The 25839-nt window shown below is 42.2% G+C and overlaps 2 protein-coding genes across 6 annotated transcripts in view; one reads left to right on the plus strand and one right to left on the minus strand.

The window, feature by feature from the left end:
• The window catches only part of fancm (FA complementation group M), a 37413-nt gene that overhangs the window by 3863 nt on the left and 7711 nt on the right, over nucleotides 1–25839 (plus strand). For all 5 annotated transcript variants that reach the window (XM_052086263.1, XM_052086266.1, XM_052086264.1 and 2 more), the window contains exons 5-13: nucleotides 11926–12057; nucleotides 13666–13798; nucleotides 13903–13992; nucleotides 14763–14867; nucleotides 14950–15128; nucleotides 15532–15738; nucleotides 16980–17223; nucleotides 17313–17464; nucleotides 18555–18719. In XM_052086263.1, the coding sequence (XP_051942223.1) occupies nucleotides 11926–12057; nucleotides 13666–13798; nucleotides 13903–13992; nucleotides 14763–14867; nucleotides 14950–15128; nucleotides 15532–15738; nucleotides 16980–17223; nucleotides 17313–17464; nucleotides 18555–18719 (1407 nt within the window). The remainder of the gene's footprint in view (nucleotides 1–11925; nucleotides 12058–13665; nucleotides 13799–13902; nucleotides 13993–14762; nucleotides 14868–14949; nucleotides 15129–15531; nucleotides 15739–16979; nucleotides 17224–17312; nucleotides 17465–18554; nucleotides 18720–25839) is intronic.
• On the minus strand, nucleotides 38–7373 carry soul3 (heme-binding protein soul3). Its single transcript, XM_052086330.1, has 5 exons — nucleotides 6795–7373; nucleotides 3259–3353; nucleotides 2524–2665; nucleotides 2258–2441; nucleotides 38–1757 (listed from the first exon to the last, which is right to left on the minus strand). Exons 1-5 carry the CDS (start codon nucleotides 7018–7020, stop codon nucleotides 1586–1588), a joined length of 819 nt encoding a protein of 272 aa, XP_051942290.1. The 5' UTR covers nucleotides 7021–7373; the 3' UTR covers nucleotides 38–1585.

The following is a 25839-nucleotide window of genomic DNA, read 5'->3' on the forward strand; positions in this document are numbered from 1 at the left end:
GACAACATGGGGGGGGGGAGAAGGTAATTAAAACAGATTCTTTTTGTTGTTTTTAAAAGACAGGAGAACAAGCTCATGTTTATTTAAAACCACAGTAGTGATCTGCTGTTGCACTTTTATGTTCACAGTACAGCACAAATTAAGCCTTTCAACTAAAATAAAAACATTAAACGGAAAGGGTTTGATGTTCTCATCTAACCAAGCTCACAAAGGGGAGACACTCTTTGTTGTCATCATGGCTTTGAAACACCTCTGCATGTCATGGTATGTATGAAAAAGAACATCTTTGGAATTTTTTTTTGTTTTTTTTTGTTAATGGCCACTTGGGCAAACCAAATGTAATTTTCTCCCATCATTTTTGAGGAAATGATACTTTATTTAACCCACTTTAACATCCTGTCATTCATAGAATCATATATTGAATATTTTAAACAAAAAAAATCTTTCAGAACATCTGGTGGATTGGTAAGGTTAACCTGAAAATATAGCGAATCTATAAACATTACCATACAGTTATTTCAGCAATACTTTGCAAGGACACACCGAATGGCCAATGGATCAAACCTTCAACAGAACCGTTGTCTCAAAGTGGTACAGGTATTTATTCATCGTTAAGACTGAACATCACAAATAAACTGTTTCAACCGTAACATTTCGGGTTTCCTGGTGGTCTCGGTCTAAGAAACGGATCTCGGTGGCGCATCCGTTTGCAATGTCTACTCATCGGCAGCGGTGGTGGTGGTCGCGGTATACAGTAGTGAATACGTACACACTAGCACAAAGTAGCACATACAGCATTTTGCGGGGGTGGGGGGATTATATAATATATATATATATAAAAATACGATTCCCAGGTGGAGGAACCATGAGGAATGCTTTGCCTTGTTTGCAACAGATGTATGTAAGTGCTTTTGATTGTCATCCAGCAAGAGTTTGGTTTTGCACGCACACACACACACACACACACACCACACAGACGCGCACGCACACACAAACACATTGATGTATTTCTCAATGTGTGTCAAGTTTGATTCAGTTAGGTAGTTATTGGCATTCATCGTGTTGCACACTACAGAAACTACCTCCTGCCTCCCCACGCTACCGACTCGCCACGTTAACACTTGAATGGTCCAAGCTAGAGAAAGAAAAATGTTTTAGTGACCGGTTGTGTGGTGGTAACCTGTTGATTGAATAATCTCGTGAAACCATTTAACCTGCAGCGATCGAGATTTGAACAATAAAACAAGTGCATCAACACTGACAGTTTGGACATCAACAACTCGGCAAGATCAAATGCGACAGAGAAAGCGGCGCAATTGACAACAAAAATGCACCATGATTAGGCGGCACGTCCGATACTGAGGATAATTTAGCGGCTTTATTACAGCATTCCCAAGGTTTTGTTTGACTATGCCGTTTGAATGTGTAGTGCGCTGGTAAGATGAGGCCGTGATGAGGAAAAGGACGATGTTGCATCTATGAGCTGTGGACTGGGCAGAGGTGGTGGAATAGAGATGAGTCTTTGTGAGGCTCAAAGGGTGCCTGGAGTGTTCGCCGGTGAAATGCCTCATTCGGCTGTAGCCCATTAACGGCGCTCCAAGAACCAGATCTCATTCTGGCGCTGGCTGTGCGCCGGGTTGGTGTAGCCAGCCACGATGAACGAGTCATTGACGCACGTTCCAGGGGACTCGAGCAGCTCGGCCATGGTGTTGATCTGATCCACGATAGTAAACTCGTTTGTGGGGCCAGTGAAGGGCCTGCAGTGAGAGGAGAGGGGCTATTAGCAAAAGCTTGTTGCAATAATGCACCCATATACAAAACCTAATCAAGTGCAAATGCCGCCATCATATGCGGGTCATCACTAGTTTTATTCGTCCCACACTGTTTGTGGTGTAATATACTTTTAAAATTATTTTGTTTAACAAATAAAAAAAACGTAAAACATTCATGCATGACGGCCATAACTGACATCCAGACTGGCTCATGGTCAGCCAGTTTACAACCAACCGCTAACCTGAGCTCGCAACATCAAACAGTACTTTCATTTGCCGACACCCATGTCACTCACCAGGCCAACTTCCTCCTTTTAAAGCCATACACACTCAGACGAAGATTCTAGTGTAGAACATGAGGATGGGGTCTCCAAAGTGGACAATACCTGCCCCTCACTGAGCTATTTTGTTGTTTAATAATGCTAAATATTTTTTTTGCCATTAACCAGTGCTGTTGACACCATCGCAGTCCTTTCTTTGCTCACCTTGTGTACACAACAGCTGCGGGCCAGATTTCGATGATGATATCACGGTCATGAGGTTGAGGGGGCTGGGCCTGGTGGTTGGTGGGCAGGTAATACGCCACAGTCACTTCCTGGGCGATGGTCAAATGGTTCTCGTCCGTGCGCACCACAGTCACAACGGGCAGTGACATGCCCAGGTAGTCGCCTGCACGAGAATGAATATATGATGAGATATGATCTCGTCGCTGAGTGATGAAGCATTTTGGTCAACTTGTGTTTAAACTCACCTAAGGAGTTCTGCTGGCAGATGTATCTCATTATCCTCATGAAGCCGTAGCAGATGCTCTGTTCGTACGTCTCCTCGCGCATTGTTATGCAGGCCCAGTGGCCCTTTTCATAATGCCGCTTCTCGAACAGCAGCTCCCCACACTACAAAAGGTACGCCAAGAGAAAAGCTGGTATCATAGTTAAAATTTGTGGATAATTGACAAGCCATTATAATTGTGCTGGGGAAAAGATAATATACAGTATACATGTATATTATATAACCTTTTTTTTTTTTAATTTCCCAAATTCTTGAGTAAGTGCGGATTTCATTACTAAGTCAGTTAGGGTCTGTAGCAGATAATTGTGGCTATACGATGACTCTCATTTCGGTAAAAGGGCAACATCGGCACAAGTGCATTTATGAGATTATTTTAGAACGGCTAACAGGTGTCTGATTAAAATCCCCCCCCCCCCATACCCCCCTTATTGCTCTGATAGCTGCCCTATGATAGACTGATAGCATGTGACTGTCCTTTGTTTTAATGGACTAATTAACTCAAGTTAAACCAATTAGCTAACTTTATTTATATGGCCTCCATGAGGGTGGGGGGGGGGGGGGTTAACTGGCTCACCCTTTCGAATAAGATGAAGTAGTGCACTCGACCAAATTATTGTAGCAACAAAGGAAAAAAAACAAGCTTCGAAAATACTGTTGTTCCAAAAAAAGTTGGTAAAACACAAAGTCAGATTCATACCTTTTCTTTGCGTGATAGGAGGGTAAAAGGGATGTGTTCTCTGTTACTGCGTCCGTTGTTGTTGGAGGCAAGCTGTTGAATGGGTTCGGACATTTCTGTAATAGAAAAACGAACATAACAGAAAACATGGGTCAATTGAAAGAGAATTTCAAAAGTCAAATTGTTGCGCGCTTACTAGCAAACAAGTTTGAGATGTTTACGTGTGTAGGATTTGGTCAAGTGTGTCTTGCTGTCTGTACTGTTCAACAATGCAAACAAGCCAGCGATGTGGGTCGGACCTCGATTTCCGCGGTTTGGATGTTTTTGGTATGCGTTTTTTGTGCAGAAGCTTGGTGGTATTGCTTGTGTGTCGTTGGGCTGAACATGAAATGCCCCAAAATTCCGAGAAGACTGCTTGATTGACATATTAGCCAGATGACGTCGTTGAGGTAAGGAAGCAAGCGTTTTTTTTTTTTTATCACGCTCCGTCTTGTCTGAAAGCGGTTAAAAAATGCCAACGTTAAATGGGAGATCTAATGGACAAATTGTGTCCTGTTCTTCCGTTTGCTCCCACCATGATGTGGGAAGAAGGGCATAGCTATATTGCTGACTAGAAAGGGGTGTTTTGAGAGTAGTTAGTTGTATCCTGATTTCTTTCTCCACAATGAATTGGTAACATTGAAAATGCACGCTACTATCAATTTCCCGACCAAAAAAAAAATGTATATGAAGAGAATATTTGAGTGAAAAATGGTCAATGTCTGCCGTATGATCCCTTTAAGGTCAATGGACTGGCTAGTGTATTGGTTGAAACTCTCCAAGCTTGGTGCTGCAATTCTTCTTCCTTGGTTACAACAGTGGTTGTGAAAAGGCCCCACTCAAAACTTCTCAAGCCTCTAATGAGGAAAAACACCTCAAATGAGAATAACACCCAAAGTTCACATGGCGTGCGGTTTACTACTGGCGTGAGAAGGCTTCCAGATGGGCGCAGCGCTGTGCCAAGGTGATGCCTTGGCGTGATGTGTATTAGAGGTGACGCAGAGAAAACTGATTAAAGCTGCCCGGTGCCAGCTATAGACCACTATTGACGCACAACAAGTCGGTGCCTTCGACACATAGGATACATTGTGCCAGATTCTTATCAACTATTAAAAGCTCGTCTGGTTTGCTGCCTTGACCTTGTAACTAATAACTCACCGGTGATTACAGAACTCCTATCACCTGGAATTAAAAAAAATAGGCCGACGCACTGAAAGGCAAGGCATTGACATCGACTCAATCACATCAAATCAATGTGATGAGAGGATAAGTAGGTCACGTGGATCCATGGCGTTAGGGCCACCAATCAATCCAAGTGAGAGGACCAACATTTTTTTGCATGTGTATAGCAGAAGAAATCAATGTCTATCGAACTCGGTCATCCATTCTCAATGAGCGTGAAAGCCATATAATCTGTTGCTATGGCAGCACCTCAGTCTCGATGCAGAAATAGTCACAACACATCCTTTGTTTCCCCGTCTTAAACCAACATTCACGTCACATCCAAATTTCAAGCTAAACGGGTGCTCAACTAGTCACTGAATCGCATAGTCCGGAAGAATTTAATGTACACTTTTTCCAGGCAATAATTCTATCAGCTGTGTAAAGCGGAGTGTCTTAATTGTGCAATGGCAGATGGAAATTGGGGGCGCGTTCAAAGATGTGACCTCCTCTTTCGCGGATTCATCTTGTGTACCTTTTAGAGGTTACACAGACGACCAAAGTCGACTTTACTCTTCAATGACGCATGACCTTGACTGATCACTAAGTACACTTTTGGCTTTAGGAGAAAGCAGTGACACTCGCCCCAACGGATGAGCACCGGGAATGACATTAGGCTGTCACTTTAATTTAAATCGTCCTCCTTTTCTGAACGCACCGTTTTGGTAAGAGTGGGAACTGGTAAAGGGGAGTGGTCACAGTTTAGCAGATCCATTATTTTGCCAACATTGCAAATTCTCACCATGCGGCACCTGCTGTTGAGACGTTCCCAGAACGAGGACAGCTTTTCTCGTTTGGCCGAATTGTGCAAACATGACCTGGTCAGTGGCAAGCGCGTCGAGCCAGGTAATAATTGATCTGGCATTCACTGTTTTCTAGACAAAGCGCTGGAAAAGAAACCTGACTGTCATATCCCTCGTGCAATTATGGTATAAAATTTATTTCATCCTCAGAGCTGACAGTGTGCATGATTTTTACACTCCGATTCCATCACTGTAGCTCAGAATTAACACCTGTGTGACATCAGAATCATCTTTTTTGGATTCATCTTTTTTGGATAATGCATGCGGGTGATCATCACAAGGCCTGCATGGCAGACATCTCCCATCTGCAAACCTGTAAATCTCAGGAAAGGACGCCTTGCCTGTGTACTCTGTGCTGTATTTACATGCAGGACATGGCAGCAGCAGCAGCAGCAACCATGAACCGGCCAGCACACAGTCAAGGTAGATAATCTGTCCCTGAGGCAGAAAGCGTCAGTGAGCCATTTTGTGCTAAATCCTCAATTAGTGACGTGCTTTGGAGGGCAGGGACATGCTGAGTATGTTGTTGGGTTTCTCATTCTGGAACAGTCTAGTTAGTGCTCACTGACAAAAATATTAATTCGTGATAGTGATATTTAATAGTGAGATGATACAGAAATACATTTGTGCTTTCTTTTCTTGTTTTGGAATTCTGCTCAAGTCATGTTATGATGGGCAGGTCATATTTTGACACGGTTGTTTTAAATCTCATACGATATATGACATGCCTAAGGTATGTTCAAAAATCAATGGTGTTTTTGGCCTTTGTTTTAGCCAATCATAAACTCAACTTGTGGAGTTTTGAGTTTACAGTCTGTTTTGAAAAATAGCACAATTGTGTGTTTGTGTATATATATATTTTTTATTGTGCAATGTTATGGATATTTATGTTCATGAACATAACCAATTACAGTGTGTTGTTGAGTTGATCAGGAGGCCCCGAGGATTAGATACGGCTTCCTTTTGGCAGGTTACTCCACTCTAAAAGCTTAATGTAGTGATTTTATTCGACAATAATGAACAAAACAAACCTAAGCAACTATTTATCACGGTATTAACCCTATACAACACGTTCGGAGACTCGTTTTACAAGTCTACAAAGTTAAACAATGAGTACTTGCAGGCAAACTATCACTCAAGGGTTTGCCTGCAAGTACTGGGACTCTTTAGAGTCCCGTGCTCTCAAAGCGTTGGTGAGCAGTAGCGTAATTCACTCCGTAATAACACGCTAATGGGCAAATTTGTGTAAAAATGTCGCCTTTAAAACCACGTCACAATGTATTATGATAAACCCGGAGCACCAAACTAGGGTCAGTTTACACGAACGACCAAGTTGAGTCTTAGCAGTTGAACTTCACTGTCAAAAACACGACGTCACATGTTTCGAACTCTCTGCTTTGAGAAGGCACTATGCTACAGCTAAGATAACCGTGTCACAACGTTCATTTTTGCGTCCGAACATAAAGTTAGTTTCGTTTATTTTTTTAAAGTTACCCTTTGCAACTTCCACTTGGTGTCCTCGGGCTACGTCCTGCCAGTAGTGCAGCAGTCGGTCGGCGTCTTCTTCGTCGTCCTCTAGGCTGCCGTTGCCGGAGTCGGACAGCTGATCCTCGGAGAAAGACTCCAAGTCCTCCAGGGTGATCATGCCACCACCGCCGTCGCCGGGGCCGCTGCCACCTCCACCACCGCCGCCACTCATTTGACAGCCACCGCGGTCCATTTTGTCGCGGCAATTAAAAAGAAACGTGTTGTCGTTTCTGATTAAAAATAGACACGATCGGACAATGTTGTGCTAAAATCCCGTTTTTTTTTCGTTCTTCGTGACTTCGCTGCTGCAGCCCGTGTCCCGATGAGGCTCACGGCCAGTCGTGGGTCAACAAATCGGACTCGAAGCAGCTGTCCACGGCGCATTTAGCCATTATTATGAAAAATAAACAAACCACAACAAAAAAAAAAAAAACAATATCGTCACAACGACATACAAGTCCGCCTTTAACTTGTGCTTTAAATTCGCTAAAAAATAAGCCGACAGTGAGCGCCGTCTTTGTTTGTCGGGCTCCAACGGGTGGGAACGGGTGAAGGCGACGTTTATAGGAGACGAGGCACACCACGTGACTCCTGAGGCCATTGCCACTCCCTCAGCTCTCATCTTCGAGCTGCTGTCCGAGACGACAAATAGTGCCAACCAAAGAACCGTCCTTTCTCGCCTTGATATCGCTTTATTCAACAAAATGAAAAGAACGGCGTTGATAGACTGTACTCAATTGAGAGTACTGTTACTTTAGAGCAGGGGGCTTTCCACAGGAACAAAAAACACTGAAATTTTAGGGTGAACCTAAAATGAACTGTCAACCCCCAGATACTCGTGGCCAACCACCTGTGGATTTCCATATTCCCTATTTTAAAATTTTAATATATATATTTTCCCTCTCACCAATCCCCCGTGTTTTCTGTTGAAAATGTATGTTTTATCAGAGTGCTTTGAAGATTTTTTTGGGGGGGGGGTTATTTTTTTAGTCAATGCATTTCCATGGGTGTCGATGATAGGCAGATTTTCACTATTCGCTGGCCGGCCTGGTTACTGTCTCCCGTGAATAGCAGGAGATAAAGGTCTTAATCTGACTTGTAAACATTTGACTGCACATGTGGCACAACTTGCTGTGCTGAGAGGCAAAAACAATAAAACAATATTTTGTGTGTGTGTGTGTGTGTGTGTGTGTGTGTGTGGGCTGGGTGCGCATGACTTCTGAGAGTTGAGATCAAGGCTATGACCATCACAATTAAATTTCAAAACCGTCACTTCCTTGAAAATGTTAGTCTCTCTTTAATTGGAATGTTGTTTTAAATACAGTTGACAGTCAAAAACTCAGTGTTGCGACACTCAAAAATTCTTGTAAGAGATACAGCAAATCCCTGTGTATGTATTGCAAAATTATGAGTAAAATAATCAACCAATTTAGCTGATTTGGTGCAAGCTACATTGAAAATATAATATACTGTATATGTGTTAAATAAAACCAGTTCACTGTGCAATCAGAACCTCAATCCAGAAATCTGTGGAAGACGAAATTAAGATTCGCTGGTGTTACTTTCTCTGAAATTAATATTAGCTTACCGGTCTGTTTTCTGTTGATATGCTGGCCAAAGTTCAACGATATCACTGAGTTGAAGACTACAGAATTTGCACATTGTAGTCTTTTCTTTTGCATGTTGTTCTAGTCTTTGCGGTTGAAGAAGCCAAATTTAATGATTGTCTTAAGACAGGGCTGTCCTCACTCAGTTTTGTTTTTTAGTCTTGCACCTTTCACTTCCGCTTGTGTGCGGTGGTGTCCCTCAGTCCTGAAAAGGTTGCCGTCATGTAGGCGATGGTGGGGGGATGGGGGAGAGAGTTGGTGACACATGAATTGATGCTATTTGTTGTTTTACAAGTGCACATTCATGAAGTTGAAGAATGGCAGATGAGTGCCGGTCTTAACGGTCAAGACCAGGACTTTTGGGAGTCGAGTTAAAGGCAAGACCTTCGGAAAATCAGATGTCTCTGATCCACTGGTGAAAGGACACTTTGATCCTCTCCTCTTTCATCTATAACTGCTTCAGACAACAAAGTGTATGCAGAAAAGTGGTGAAGATTGCACGACTGTCTCTGTCCTATGTGTTGTCTTGTGTTATTTTTGTTATTTTGACTTCAAAATGGGGCCGCGAGAGTGGCTGCCTTTCCAGCAGCTCCTATTTTTTTGTTGTTCTACTTCTTCCTTTCATAACTTTGCTGCTGTGAATCTGGAATTTCTCCATTGCGAGACTAATAAAGGTTTTCTTAATCTTAATCTTAATCTTAAATTATCTTGCGACAAAGACCTGTCAAAAGTATTACAACGCTGCTGTACATGCGTGTGTGACGACGACTTTTAATTCCTGTATATAGTTGAAAAAATGTCTTTACACTTGTGTGACAGTTAATTAATGTTATTTCAAACACTTCCTATATACTTAAAAGAGGCTTTGTGATGCCACAAATAAATCCAGTTTACATCATGTCCTCTTGGGAAATTACTTTGAAATCAGCACAACTTGCAAGTCAACCGGTGTCACGAAATGACCTTGTTCCACCTCGGGGGCTCCGCTCTATTGTAGCATATTAATGTGGCCGACAACGGATAAACGAGTTCTTTTGTCGGAGCATAATAAACAAACTTGAACTTGAGCAGGCACGATTTTGATCTGTCTGATTTGCGGCGCTGCAACAGCCAGCCACCATGTTGCACCGTTCCACATGCACGTAGAGGACATTATATAATCCTCTCCAGTCTGTGGGGGAGTTTCCATGTACAGTAAATACGCGTCCACACTTACTGTAATAATCCCCCTTGCTGCTTTTGTTGATACACACAGCCTGACAATCACTAAATGGATCGATAACTGCACGCCAAGATGAGCTTAATCATTCATAATGTAAGTGGCAGGGTGAGCGACAGCAGTAGGTGATGAGCCATATCAACTTCATTACACATGAGTGAGTTCGGACAGTTTATTTATCTTTTTAGTTGACCTTTGGAACGCTTGTTCTTGTCCATGAACGTACTGTATATATACGCATACACACACACACATACACACACACACACCTTCCATTGTTGACATGCAGGGTTCAGCCATGAGCAGCTTTCGTTATTAATAGCAGCCCACAGAGCGGCTTTTTCCTCACATTCTTCACGTCACTTAACTCCCCTTCAACCAATCGGCTGCACGCACGCAGGCACAAGCGGGTGCACGCGCGCGCACACACACACAAACGAAGTGAAATTTCAGGATGAGCTTAAAATGAGCTACAGTCGACCCCCAGATGGGTCGTGGTTCAGCACCCGTGGATTTTTTTTCTTCTCATTTTTAATTTATATTCTATTTTTTTTCCTCCCACTAATTTCCTCATCTTGTGCGTAAGATGATGTATGCACTGCATGGCGTGCTGACAAAACCAAATAATTAAAACTGTATTTTGATTAATGGTATCTTAGTCATTACAGCAAATATCTGACAAGCTGCTTCCAGAGTAAATGAGATTTTCTCTCTCAATAAATTATTTTGACAATTCTGTTTTCTCTCATGCGGCAAGTTCATTTTGAACGAATAATGCACCACCACACACGAAACAAAGCACTGTCCCAGTAAGATGTTTTAGTTTTACACATGCTGTCTTAGAGCATATGCTGATGACGCCATAGTCACTGGCCGTTTGAGTGAAAGGCCAGAGGGAATTAATAGTTGTTATTCAACCCTCTGCCTTTGTCGTGTAAAGCTCTGGAAAGAACAGAGCACCTTGCTTCAGCCCCCTGACAAGCGTGCTGAGATTTAGCCTAAAAGCGGCAAGTGGCTCAACTTTCCTATCCAAAGCAAAGCATGATCACTATCAGCCATTTCTGAGAAAGGGCCTGGCTCAATCGAGGTTTCACCATCTATAGTTGACATAGAAAGTCTACACACCCCTGTTCAAATGCTAGGTTTAATTAATTTAAAGAGTGTTTATATGTTCAATGTTTGCAATCTACGCATTCATTAAATTAATATTCCATTAAAAAAAAAAAAGGTCTTTCAAATTTTAGTTTAAATGCATTCAAATGTGTGGCAGGTGTAAAAACAAAAGTGTTTTATTTATCATTTTTCTTAGGCTTGGAACAGTCACTGGTTTAAAGGTACGGCTGTATAACGCTATACAGTTGAACAATTAAAAAAAAGTCACTGTTTCAAAACCGCTAAAACCTTTCATCAGTGGCAGGTGCGCTTTTTTTTTCTTTTTGTTTTTGCAGTTGTATGCAACTCAACTCAACTTTATTTATATGATGCTTTACAGAACAGCAATAGCTGTATCAAAGCAGGTTACCAAACGGATAAGACAAATCATTAACAGTATCCCTCTTTGACAAATTAGAATATTAATTGTACAATGAAGGATTTGACACTGATTAATTGGAGCATGGTGCCTATGACAGCAGATGTCGTCATTTAATGCTATGGACAGGATGCTACTGTGACTGACGAGTGAACAGGTTAGAGTACACCATATACGAGTTAATAACACATTAATTGGAGTGATTTGAATGTGTGTGCAACATTCGAGATAATTCAATTGCTCATCAGCTGTACATGTCGCGCTGCATTGTACTGTGTTCCTCAGCATGCGTTTGCTTCTTCTGTTTCTAGGGCAACACCCTACCATTAGCAAAATTGAAATTGTATCGGCTCTCTCGTGCTGTGCGGGTGAATAGATGCGGCTCAAATTTTCGGTGTGACAAATTGCTCTCGTCTTCCGCTTTATTCAAAAACGAGTGCAGTGGGAAAGAAAAATCACATCCAGCCCAAATAACGACTTTTATTTAATTATTTAATCACTCGTCTATTGTGGGGACTTGAACAAACACAGTTTCCTCTTTCAGTGGGTGCAAGATTGGTTTGTTAAACAACAGAAGCACATTTGCGTGAGGTGTGATGAAGCATATGTGGAATCACTTCCTTGCTTTTTGTCTGCTCATCAGTGAAAAAGCATTGGCAGGAAATGGCCAATTATGGTGACCTACATACATTGTGTGCGTGTGTGTGTGTGTGTCTCTCTCTCTATTTCTCTCTCCACTAGGTGTTGGAGAAGTTCATGTCACGTTTGGTCCACAACCGAGTGATGGCACAAAAGGATCTTCAGAATCTCTCCAAGTACCAGCTCATCCTTGCAAGGGACCAGTTCCGAAAGAATCCCCCAGCCCACCTCAAAGTATGTTTGTTTTCAGTCAACGAACCAGGACATTTCCTGGGTTGATTGGAATCGGTATTTAAATAATCTTCTTCATCGTGCCCTTCACAATTTGACTTCACGAGACTAAAGGCCTTGTCATACTACGCTCATCATGCCCATATTTGGAAGGGCAGCCTACCAGGAAGTCTTTTCCCATTCGTTGGTTTACCGCGGTTAACATTTTGAAATCACTGTTCTGAATGTTGTTGTTCGTCTCCTTTTTAGAGAAAAAAGTTGTCCATCAAGTAGTGAAAAATTGAACAGTGGATACGTGTATTAAAGGGTCAAATCAGGTTCACTTGTGAATATTAGAAGTGTCTTTTAGTTGTATCCTAGTGAAGGTTCCATCTTCGTCTCTCAAGTCTTATGTCCATTTCAGGGACAGTTCACGTTTGCAGCAGTTAAAAACATCACACTTTGTCAATAATTAATTTGATCATTTCAGTATTTGAAAAACGTTGCTGCCTGCCATGTTCATTAAACATGTCACTTGTTACCCGTCACACACAGCTTCACCAAATGGAATGCATCACTCGTGCGGCAGACGGCACCATGTCTTCGATGTTCTTCATTCGCTAGACTGGCATCGACACTGCTGTAATTAATATGTCCTCATACCTTACGCGCATGAAAACCAAAGTGCTTCTTTGATCCGCTGTCGCAGGGGATTCATTTACGAGCGTGGACTCCACTCGCATTATGGACATAACGCCCCAAACCGCCGCCGGGAATGGCTGAAGGTTAAAGAGAAAGCGGATCCTCCCTCTAGCAATCAAGCTCACATCCCCATTTCTTGCTCATTAAAAATACTCGGCACGGATTTTGTTTTTAGTGTGACCTATGTGGCTCACGCCCCCCCCCCCCCCCCAACTGTAAATGACTACTTTTTGTGTGGTAGTATTTTGCTGATACAGACTGGTGACACGGTCACTTCCAAAACATGCAAGTCTATTCTCTAATACAATAAAAGCACTCATGAAATAGAAACAGTAAGACAGAAAAAAAGATTAATTTTTTGAGCCTGGTGACGATGTCTTGCCTTATAATGTGTAGAACAGAGGATGAGAGCGGTCGGCTTGTTAAGGAGAAAAATGTGTTGGACTCTCATTTGTTACCACGACAGTCAATGTAATGATGAGTTGTATTTTGAAGTATTTGTTTTCATTTGTTTCTCTTCCAATTTGTCAAAATATGTATTTTCGTAAAACTAATCTGGCGCGAAAAAGGTTGGGGGCTGCTTTACTGTGCTAAAAATGATCGAATGCGTCGTATATGAATTGACTCGACTTCAAATGCTTATTATAGTCTCCGCCCCAAAAATCGGCAACACACGCTGAAACACATACAGAGTGACTCCTTTTATGCCCCCTGAAAAGAGGTGAGGTGTGCTGGCGACCGCTGCACAACGCTGACGACACGCATCTGCAATTTGATATTTCAGGGATTTTTTTTCCCGCCCCCTGGTTTTGGCGGCAGAACACATTTTACACACTGAAGGTGTTTGACTTGTGGTTGCATTGCATTCCAAATTCCTAGCAGTTCTTTTTCACTGTAGTCTTGTGTATTACTCGGATGTTGTGCCTGCAGGGACCACAGCAGGGAATGCTGGAGGGAGACTTTGCCCTTTGCATTAGCCTCTATCATGGCTACGAGCTACTCATGCAGATGGGACTCAGGTCGCTCTTCTTTTACGTTCAAGGGATCATGGATGGCTCCAGGGGTTTGTTAAATAGATTTCTACCTCAAAGTTACAAAACGTCCCCTATCGGGGGAGGTATCATTTCCTCACGATGTGTTGTTTGACATCTCCATCCTTTGTTTTAGAAATGTCCCGGGCCAGGAATGAGCTGCAGAGAACTCCCGTCTTTATGGACCTTTATCATGAGATGGAGGCAAATTTCAGGAAGCCCCCTGGTATTTGCCGTTTTTTTTTCTCAAAGCATGTCATCCATCTATCCATCCATCCATTTTCTAATACCCTTATCCTCACGAGGGTCGCGGGCGTACTAGGCGCCTGTTCCAGCTGTCTTCATGCAGTAAGACCAATACACCCTGAGCTGGTTGACAGCCAATCGCAGGGCACACAGAGATGAACAACCGTTCGCACTCACGCTCACACCGAGAGACAATTTAGAGTGTTCCATTAACCTGCTGCACATGTTTTTAGGATGTGAGAACAAACTGAAGTACCCGGAGAAAACCCATGCAAGCACAGGGAGAAGATGTGAACTCCACACAGGAAGGGTGGAATCGAACCCTGCATCTCAGCACATGATTATTGTTTTTATTGTTATCAGTGCGGGCCTCCCGGCATTACTGATTGTTTTGTTATATTTATGTTCACTGTATACATTCGTGGCAGCTTTTATCACCTCTCTGTTTATCATTACATTGAAGAGATTGTTTGGATTGACACCTAGCTCGCTGGATGGATGGATGGATACTTTATTCATCTGGTGATACTTTATTCAGTGAAATTTCACTGCCAAATGTCATTATTTTTACTCTTGCCATGACCCTTAAAGAATGTTAAAATATTGCTCAATGGCTGTGGGGAAAATGTTTCAAAATCAGAGAAGCATTATTCCTGAACAGATTCTATTAATCCGTGATAATGAGATTATCTTCATGGCTTTCTTTTTTTTTTTTTTTAATTAATTGGATCCCGTGATTCACACCCACAGGCGCAGATGAACCTTTCATTTATGGTCACCCCAAACTGCAGAAATTAGAGGCCGTGGTCCTGCAGCACTTCCGACTCTTGGTTGAGCGCGCGTCAGACAGTAATGGTAATTTGCCGGCGGGACAACAATTCACAGATGCGATGACATCACGATTCCTTTCAACTGTGCCATAAAATTAACCCTCCAGGTTCGGGTGCACAGGAAGCCACCACGCGGGTGATGATCTTTTCGTCCTTCCGTGACAGCGTGCAGGAGATCGCTGCCATGTTGAACCGCCACAGCCCGGTGATCAGAGTCATGACATTCATGGGGCAATCGTCAGCAGGCAAAGGAGTCAGAGGTTTCACTCAGAAGGAGCAACTGGAGGTGGACTTTCGCGCTTTCCCTTTATCACGATTGCATCTCATCACATCGTCCAATGAAAAGCATGTGTTTTAAGCAAATAGGGAAAACAAACAAACAAACTCACAAGTTTTGGACACACATGCTATTCATTGGACAGCAATGTAACAGCTGAATACTGAAAGACGGCGCTCATAAATGTCACAGTTGCCAACGCAAACTGCAGATATGCAAATACTGTGGCGGCAATGAGCATCATATCGATGACAACACAAAGGTAGCTCAGAATTTTTTGAAATCTGCTGATAAACTCTATCTATCTGTCTCTCTAGCTTGCTATCTAGCTATCTAGCTATTTATAAAATGAAAGCAGCTTTAAAAATGCATGTGAAAGCAAAACAGAATTTTGATGGTGTCGTTTCAATAGGTGGTGAACAGGTTCCGTCAGGGTGGCTTCAACACGCTTGTGTCCACCTGCGTAGGGGAGGAAGGACTGGACATCGGCGAGGTCGACCTCATCGTGTGCTTCGACGCGCAAAAGAATCCCACCCGCCTCGTGCAGCGGATGGGCCGCACCGGGCGTAAGAGGCAAGGACGCATTGTGGTTATCCTGGCTGAGGGCCGGGAAGAGAGGGTGTGTATTTTAATTTCAAGTCCTAAACGTCAGCGTGATTCATATACATTGCTGTTTAAACGAGTGATCACTTTACTCTCTTGATTTCTGGTGAAACTTTATTTTTCTTTGTCCGTATAAAACACAACATTCAAATGTGTAGAGTGCTTATGATATGGAAGTCAATTAAGTCATCTGGTGTTGGAGGTCCTTGATTGAGCAGTTTTATTTATTTATGTTGTAATGATCTTTTTACATGGTGCTATCATGAACTTAAGCTGGTACTTATCTTCCCTTTATAAAGATTTTTTAGCAAATTTATCCGGGTGCAGTCCAACCATTAAAAAACATGCTGTCTCCTAAAATCTTTCCATACATTTTCCCAAAAAGAAATCACTTGGTCAGAGCCAATAAACACTATGTATTCAATTCATTTTTATGTGAATTTTGTATTACAATTGATATATTGGGATATTTATTGCACAATTTCTTTTTGTCCGTCCGATTTTATTGCCTCACAAATAAAACACAAGTACCGTAGATATAAACTGCAGCTTTTAACTCATTCGGTACCAGCCAATTCTGGACCAAGTCTGAAAAGACGTTTAAAAACGTCTTGGGGAGTGAATGAGTTATTAAAAAAAAGTTAAAAGATTTGTTTCATTGTTTAATGTGAGACGAGAATTTGTGATCTTTTTTTGTCAGCAGGGGCTTGTTTTTTTCCCGAGCAGCTCTCAATGAATGCTATTTTGTCTTTCCTTTGACTGACTCACGAGCATGTGCCCAAACTGCAGTTTTTATATGTCGATCGACCTTCTTATGTGACCTGTTTTATAAGTTGTGATTTTCACCAACTGGTTCACCAATGTTTCCAGTCATCATCTTTTGTAAAGAAATTGACAGGGCTTTGTAACCTTTTCCCAATTCATAGGTTAGATTGTCTGATGTGCCTGGTGAAATTTTAATCAGCTTTCCAAAAACTGTGGATCATTGTTAAGTCATGTTTTGACATGGTGGGGCAATTTCTTTTTTTCCCCACATAAGACGAAATAGTTTTGGAACCTTTTTGTTATTCCCTTTAGTAATAACGTCCTTATTACACAACTACTTTGTGTATTTACATGTGTTGTCTTGTTGACATATTAAAATTGGCTTGATGATGTGGAAAAACACCAGTCAATCAGAAAATGGCAAGCAGCCAAATAATTTTTCCGAGCATTGTATAACCTTTTACCTGACCTCCAATTCGTACTTCCTCTTAGACGTACAACCAAAGTCAGAGCAACAAGCGTAACCTGATGAAATCCATTGTGGACAACAAAAGGGGCTTCCACATGTACCCCAACAGTCCCCGCATGCTACCCGACTGTATAACCCCCACGCTGCACAAGATGCACATCACCTCTGGCCAGTTTGACCACCGAAGCAGCAGCAGGCGGTCGTCAAGGGGTCGTCGTCGGTCAAACGCTCAGGATGGGACCTCACTCATCCACCCACAAAACTTTAGTGAGTGATCATTGTTGATTTGAGATTCAAGCTTGCAGTTTCGGATTGAGTGTGTGCCTTTATGTATTTATTTGTTTATTTGGTGTCAGTTTGTCAGGAGGCAGCTGCATCAGGACCCTTCTTGAGCGACGCAGAGTATTCAGTGTGGGTGTCCAAGATGAAGCTGGCTGATGATGAAGCTCAACCGACATTGAGGCTATCATCGAGCTTCCTGTCCCTTCCGCATGACGTGCAAGCTCAGGTCTGTTTGTTTTTTTTAAATCATTTTTTTCATTTGCCGTATTCCCTTCCTTAGGATTGAAAAGCAAAGTGGGAACAAACAGCTGGTCTGACATTAGTCCCCATGAGCAAACTGCTAACTTTGGGTTTAATTAACTCATTGTATTAGGTATTAATGAAATAACTCATGAAGAATGATCCGAGGTAAGGTGCTTGGGGCTTGATGGCGTTGGCAAACTGGTCCTCTGTGAACAGATGGGGAACAATTCTTTAAAAAAGACAGGGTGCTTACATCAGTCTGATTGCTTCCACTCCCATTATTGTGGAGTTTTTTCCTTTTTTTCCCCCTTCTCTTCCTGACTGTTTTCCTTTCACATCTAAGATCGGGGCGCTCAAAAGCTACCCGCCAGGCTTCTTGTTCCATCTCCCCCATGCTGATGATTGCTCTTGTCTATGTTCCTCTGAAGAGGTGGTAACTGGGTAATAAATTATTTGCGTGTGGTTTATTTTTAATTTTTTTTTGCATACATGGCCAATAAATCTGATTCTAATTTGAAGCTTACTGTAAATTTAAGCATAAAACCAAGAATTGCATGTTATGTATTTCACCAAACACACGTTTTGGTCTTGAGAACGTGTGCTAGCTTAATGCTCCCACACAATGCAAAGCAATGCAGATGGGATCACGAAAACCAGGATCAACGTCGCGGTGTTATCACCCGTTAAGCAATGGGTATTTGAACAGAAACTATGCAGCAACACATGTAGAGAGACAATATACCGATACTCACAAATATGTTTCTTCATCCTCTCGCAATCTACGTCTTTGTGTAAAAATGAATGGATTTTATGTACAGCTCCTTGGTGGCCAAAGTCCTCACTAGAAGGATTTGCGCAAAGAATTGAAGCATGAAGTCACGCTACTCAAATTTTATTTGTGGGATGTTTTAATTGGGGGTGGGGACATGCGTGTTTTGAGTCACAGAACAAATAAACGTCGAGGCACATCTGATTTTGTTGTTGTTATATACAGCTCTCGTGACATTTTGTAGGTGTAGCTAACAATTTGTCTAAAGCTTATTAATTAACTACAACCATGTTCTATTTCAAAGGAGAGCGCTCCCAGAGGCGGTGCACCCATACGAGAGCTTTCTCTTTTGGAATGGAGGCACTGGCAACATCGGGCACTTCCGACCCATGTTGTTGATCACTCCCTGCGCTGCCAGCATTTCATTAAGGTGATGCAGCTTGTCGACAGCATGCGGGAGGAAAATGAGGTGAGATGTTGTGTAAAATAGTCCCTCAAACAATGACATATTAGATCTCTTGACTGTTTTATAAATCAGTCATGTGACATTGAAGCATGAAGAATCAAATTTGATCTGTTACAAAATGAGATTGCACAATCTGGGGGCTGCGGAAGGGCAACGGTGGTATTTATTTCTTTTCTTTTTTTTTTTTTTTTTTTTGTAATGAATCCCAAACTGACTTTCTTGAAAGCGGGTCATCTGCCTTTAATCGGAACGTACGGCTTGAATTAGGGTTAAGTAACTATAGTCATTCTTTCCACCTAGAAGGCAAATTCTTGACGTGACAAACAAGTTCAGCGGTTTTCGTACGTCATGATTCAACCGATGATAATGATTTGTTGAGATCCTTCTATTCTTGGGGTTTTTTTTTCACTCAAGCAAACAACAGCTTCTCTTTTTGGACAAATGAGTTGCTTTTTTAAAAACTCTTGTTCCACATGTTGAGAGTCCAAGACTTTATAAGAGCGACCAAAAAGTTGCTATAAGATTTATTTTCTTGCATCTTCAATCACAGAACTCCAACCAGCCTTGAATGTGGTTTGTTTTTACGTGCTCGCAGCATTAGCCTGGTCTCGACATCCCGCATCGAAGGGGTAATTTAATCACACGGCTGCTTTGTTACTCACTACCTGATGTTTATTTAAGCACCGCGAGTATCTCCAGGTCAGTTCAGAAGATTGGGCCATCGATAAAATGGCTGCGTCCCTGAAATTAGGTCAGAGATTATGGTAAAACCCACCTTTTGTTTCCCCCACGGTGAGTCTTGGCTAAACAAGGCATTGAAGCGAACCTACTTTTCAAAAGAAAACATGGAGGGGGGGGTCTGGTAAACGGGCTCATTTTGATGTCGGGCATTACTTTTATGGAGAGATTTTGAAGGTCCACAGTCGTGAATTGTTTGAGAGATTTCGGATTAGTTTCTCCATATAATTTTCAACAACGTTAGAAGAGACTTTGCTTTGAAATAGAAGTTTGTTCGGATTGTGATGTTTGGATTGTTTCTTGATCTTCCACTATGAATATGTCGAACTTGTTATGAACTGTTTACCACATCCATTTGCTTGTCTTTAACGGTGTGACCGTGACGTGATCTGGAAAGTTGAGTTCTAACTCTGCTTCTTTCAGATGTGCGGGCACAGAGTTAGACACCTGAATCCAACCCATTTCTCAAGTGGCTAACTCGTAATATAACTTGATTTAATTTGCACCAGTGCGCGGCCTGCTTTAAAGAAGCAGAATACCACGGCCGCTTTCATTGTTGTCTGCGAAGAGCAAGAAATTTAGGCTACACGATCAGATCTGAAACTCGTAGAACCTTTTAGGAAGTGCTTGAGGGGGAAATTTTTACCAAGGATGTGCAGGCAACAAATGTAAACCAACTTTCTGATTCTCCCAAGACTAACATTTCTGTTTAAAAATTTCCTATCGTAGCATTCCACAGAGTTTGGGTGACTATAATCGAATAAAGGCGGCACGGTGGGCGATTAGTTAGCACGTCGGCCTCACAGCGCAGAGGTGCAGGGTTCGATTGTGGCTCCGTCCTTCCTGTGTGGAGTTTGCATGTTCTCCCCGGGCCTGCGTGGGTTTTTGCCGGGTACTCCCGTTTCCTCCCACATTCCAAAAACATGCACTGCAGATTAATGGGTCACTGTAAATTGTCCCGAGGTGTGACTGTGAGCACACCCGCGACCCTCGCCAGGATAAGCGGATTAGAAAGTGGATGGTTAAATGGATGGATGGATGGATGTACTCCATTATCCATCCATCCATCCCTTTTCCAAACCGCTTGATCCTCACTAGGGTCGCGGGGGGTGCTGGGGCCTATCACAGCTGTCTTCGGGCAGTAGGCGGGGGACACCCTGAATCGGTTGCCAGCCAATCGCAGGGCACACAGAGACGAACAACCATCCACGCTCACATTCACACCTAGGGACAATTTAGAGCGTTCAATCAGCCTGCCACGCATGTTTTTGGAATGTGGGAGGAAACCGGAGCACCCGGAGAAAACCCACGCAGGCCCGGGGAGAACATGCAAACTCCACACAGGGAGGCCGGAGCTGGAATCGAACCCGGTACCTCTGCACTGTGACGTCGACGTGCTAACCACTGGACTGCCGGGCCGCCCTAATGGAGTACAATAAGGAGTTGTTGTTTTTTGTTTTTTTACTGGCCCTGTTACATTTGCACATAGTGTGCAGTGTATCTTTACAAAGTGACATTGCCACCAACGAGCCTGGCGTTCGTGTTATCGTGTTTTAGTTGTTATGCAGGTCCGTGAGAATAGAGATCGTTGTTTTCCAACCATTATTGATCCAACTCAACACGCCTTTATTTATACAGTACTTAAAAATGGGGATAAATGACCTATGGATTAAAATCAAGCATGAAACAATAATAATAATAATTCATCCATTCCTTATCTGAACCGCTTTTCCCACGCAGCACCTTTGCTGTGATTTTTGGATCAGTCAGTCAGTCTATATAATTTGGCCCTCTACTGTTCCGCCAGCAGCCTGTTTGTGGTTTCAAGGTATAATCAGATCGTGGTCCGATTCCTCAGAGAAGAGGAGCCGTATGCTTCCTTTACATTGAAATACAGAAGATTCAGAGTTTTCTTTGCTGTGACGTTTGAATGTACACAAACAACGGCAATTTTCTCAAAGCCGTTGGCGAGTAACCTCACAATAATCATTGGAAGGAGCAGTCCCTCCCTCTCTGAAAGCCTCCCGAGGTTGTTTTTCCAGTCGTTTGAAGACATTTTCTGTTTGGCCGGGGGCCAACGAGCAAAGCGTATGCTGTGTTTTCCGCGGCCTGCTGTCACGCTGCTCTTTGTGATGTGGAAACGCAGTCCATAAAGACAGACGGGCCTCCGCGCTTGTGATTATGCAATCCTCTGAAGCGTTACATAAATCCAGGAAGCTGGATCTGGGTCAGGCTGTGATGACCTAGATGGAGACGAGAAGAGCAACACACAGCAAAAACAGAAGCCAAATTATTACATTATTTGACAGGCGAAAAGGGCAGTTAGATTTTTTTGTCATTAGCACTTAATTGTATTGTATAAGGGCATAAAAATGTCATTATGAATTGAGCTAATTAGGTACTTGCTGCAGTTTTACATGCCTGTACTTGTGCAGAAGGACAAAATTGTTGGTACCACTGCGTCATTGAAAATAAGAGCAGTCATAAAAAACGAATAATTTAATAAAAATGAACCAATGACAATCAGACACTGCTTTTGAATTTTGTTCAAACATTCATTCATTCATTCATCTTCCTAACCGCTTGATCCTCACTAGGGTCGCGGGGGGTGCTGGAACCTATCCCAGCTGTCTCCGGGCAGTAGGCGGGGGACACCCTGAATCGGTTGCCAGCCAATCGCAGGGCACACAGAGACGAACAACCACTCGCACTCACACTCACACCTAGGGACAATTTAGAGCAGTAGTCACCAACATGGTGCCCGCGGGCACCAGGTAGCCCGTGAAGACCACTTGAGTAGCCCGCCAGTGCCTGGACATTGTGATTTGCTAGTAGAAATTATGATTTAAAAATGCAAACATTGGCAGTACTGTGAGACATTTCGAAACACGATCAAAGTCTGACAATTTAAATCATCAAGTATTAAAAATAACACATCCTCATATTATTGAAGGTATTTTGGACAAATATGTTATTTCAGACGTGTATCAATTTGGTAGCCCTTCACACAATCGGTACACATGAAGTTGCTCTCACCCTCAAAAATGTTGGTGACACCTGATTTAGAGTGTTCAATCAGCCTGCCATGCATATTTTTGGAATGTGGGAGGAAACCGGAGCACCCGGAGAAAACCCACGCAGGCCCGGGGAGAACATGCAAACTCCACACAGGGAGGCCGGAGCTGGAATCGAACCCGGTACCTCTGCACTGTGAAGCCGACGTGCTAACCACTGGACTACCGGGCCGCTTTTGTTCAAACAAAATGTGTTAAAACAACAACAAACTTAGTCAATAGTATTGGATAAAATTAAGTTACCCATAAAGTTAATCTTTTCTTATTGTTGTTTCGGGACCATTCCTGTGATCAAACGATTTTTGTAAATTTGAATTTGTGGTCCAATTTTCATGAGCAAACTGCTCCACTCGTCCCAGGTTTAAAGGGTTTGTTCTCAAGATTAAAGACACCCTGTGCCAGGTGGAACAAAGCACCCGCAGAACCTAACAGAGCCTCTTCCATGTTTCACAGTAGGGGCAGTGTTCTTTTCTAGAAGCTTCATTTTTGCATCTGTGTGCAGCTGTTGTCTCCATAGGACATTCTCCTCGAAGCTTCGTATCTTGTTTTCAACATGCAGTTTGACTTTTTGTTGTTGTTGTTGTTGATGTTTTATTTTCACCAGTGGTGTCCTCCTCAGTCGCCTCCCAAGAAGTCGACTTTGGCTGAAATAAAAATGGATGTGAATCAAGGATTTGACCTTGGAGTTCATCTTAAATTTATTTGGTGGTTGTACGATGCTCGTTTTTGGCACCGTCGATGTTATCCACTTCCTCAATCTGTTATCTATTTCCCTCTTGCGGCTATGTCCAGGGAGGTTGATGACATTCTTATGCATCCTAAATTGCAGTAAAATGAACTTTAAACCACTTGGAGATGGCCTTGTAGGCTTTAGCTTGAACATGCTCATGTATAAATATTCTTTCTCATCACCTGAGATAAGTTTTTTCTTCGCTTCTTCTGGTCCATGTTTAGTGTGGTTCAAACAGTGTCACTAAACAGCACAGTGACAACTCGTCAAACTCAAATCGTTGAACTGACTGCTTACCAGTTTGAAGACCCTTGTGATCCTAATTAGAGGACACACTTTGGTTGAACAGGTCTCAAGGGCGAACATTTTTTTTGAAATTATCTTTTCTTGCGAGTCCCCTCATTTTTGTTCAGGCCTTTTTCATGAAAAATAATTTGTTGAACCACAATTCAAACGCAATGTCTGATTTTCATTGGTTCATTTTCATTAAATTTTCATTTATTATGACTATTGCAATCTATTTTTCTTTTTAACAGTGGGATACCAACAGTTTTGTCCACGTGTTTTAAGTACCGGTATTATATTCTAGCTTAAAGTTCTTTACAGTAACTCTTTCATGAAATATTCTTTAGCATATTTTCTCGAAAGGAGAAAGAAAGAAAAACAACAACACACTGAAAATGATTTATGATGTTTGCTGACAAAAGTCAGACTTTAAATTTATCCAGATCGCTTTGTGTTCAAGTGCTAATTATTAGCCTCAGGCAGTTCCAGGACTAAGTTGAAATTGTGAAGAGATTTGTTCAGCTTGTGGCACTCGTGTTTATGTTCATGAGTCACCCTCTCACTTTTACAACGTACCAACACAGAAATAAAATTGCTTCCAGCCATGCATTTAGATCGCAGGTGGCATAGAAACGTCAAACAATGGCGCTTCGCGAGCAGAGGTAAAAGGTGTGTTATGTCTGATGTAGTACCTGTGTGGTTAGTGTCATAACACCACACATTCTTTCAACCGTTACACAAGCATCAGATACTGCATTTAGTTTTTGTTTTTTTAATATGCCTACAAAAGTGGGCAGAGTTTAAAATGTGGGTGTTAATTACGGGAATATGTTGAAATTACTGGGGGGCGCGTTGGGCATTACAAAACTGTACAAACAATACCTCTGCAATTACTGCTCATTGTTTCTAAATTACCCCCTTATTCTGACGGGGGAAACTCCAAGGTACAATTTGTCTGTCTGCCACAGTTTGGTTAAACGGCTTTTATGTTCCGTATGGAGTATCAATATCTAATGGTTGTTGTACGACCAGGCGTTTCAACCATCCATCTATTCAGTTCCTTGCCGCAATATAAGTTACAGATATGATGAATGAGGCGTACTTCAAAAGCTGACTCAAAAAGTAATCAAGGAAATTGGCACGGAGGCCAACATTTACCCAGCTGACGCAATTTGGTGAGAGTCTTACACTCAGCAATACGCATTAAAAAATGGGCATTGACTGCACAAAATGGCAAGCTTCTTTTTTTTTTTTTTTCACCATCACCGTGTCACCTGACACGAATGTAGTCAGTGAAAGGTGACAATTGATGCTTTTTGATACAGTACTTGTATTCAATACGCATTAGAGTTAAATAAAAGTTAAAAACAAAATTCTAATGATAATCAAAACAAGGGTTTTGCCCCCCAAAAAGATGTGGAAACTTGGATCCTTCAAAAACCTCATGTTCAAAAATGTAGGACTTGATTATCCTTAAAAGTGGCGCTTAATCGTTAAATCCACCATTCTAAAGGTCTTCCAAATCTAATTGTGTTGAACAAGCTGGGAGGGGGGAAAAAATACAATTTCAGTTTGTTGCACATGGTGCTTTGCAGTAATACACACACAATCCCCAAAAACATTTTTCATACTTAAGTATAAGAAAAATATTGTTGTAAAATGTCTATGAGAAACATCGTGATAAGATTGAGCCCATATCGACCGCTTTCCTTATGGTAACATTTAATAAAACGGGTGTAAAATTTGATTATATTTATGCAGTCATAAAAGGGACAGCGGTTAGCTTGTTAGCAGTGGAAAGCTTATCATGCTATCGGGTTGCAAGGTGCATGAAAGGGTTAAATTAGGCGTTTGGAAACTAGGCTCATGAAATGAAAGATCTCTTACTACGTATAATTGTTGTTTGCAGTGATATAACAGCACTTCCTCACACTGGGAGCTGTTTTAGTTACGCTTTTGAGCATTATGAAGATCACTGCAAACAGGAAGTAAGGCCCCGTTGACTTTCATAGGCTAATATTTGGTTTTACAACACACCTGATACTGCTATCTTTTGCCCACCATGAGGCCCCCCCTGTACCCCTGCCCCCCTCACCTTTCCAAACCCTCCTTTCATTTTGCTCTGTCCTCACAACGGGCAGCTCCCTCCCACTGTTTACTGGTTCATTGGCACTCTGCTGTGCCACTCCCGACAGATTAATTCCAGGCTGTATGATTTGCAAGCATGATAGATATTTGGCAATGACTGGATGGGTTCACAATCAGACTTCGGAAATCTCATTGAACCAACTAGACG

The sequence above is a fragment of the Hippocampus zosterae genome, chromosome 14 (assembly GCF_025434085.1).
Source record: "Hippocampus zosterae strain Florida chromosome 14, ASM2543408v3, whole genome shotgun sequence".
Taxonomy (NCBI): Eukaryota; Metazoa; Chordata; class Actinopteri; order Syngnathiformes; family Syngnathidae; genus Hippocampus; species Hippocampus zosterae.

Excerpts from the sequence above, each read along its gene's own strand:
- soul3 (XM_052086330.1), bottom strand. The coding sequence starts at position 7,020 with ATGGACCGCGGTGGCTGTCAAATGAGTGGCGGCGGTGGTGGAGGTGGC. Across the intron at positions 2,666-3,258 it reads TCCTATCACGCAAAGAAAAG|TGTGGGGAGCTGCTGTTCGA; the intron begins GTATGAATCTGA and ends TACCTTTTGTAG. Across the intron at positions 1,758-2,257 it reads GCAGCTGTTGTGTACACAAG|GCCCTTCACTGGCCCCACAA; the intron begins GTGAGCAAAGAA and ends CTCTCACTGCAG.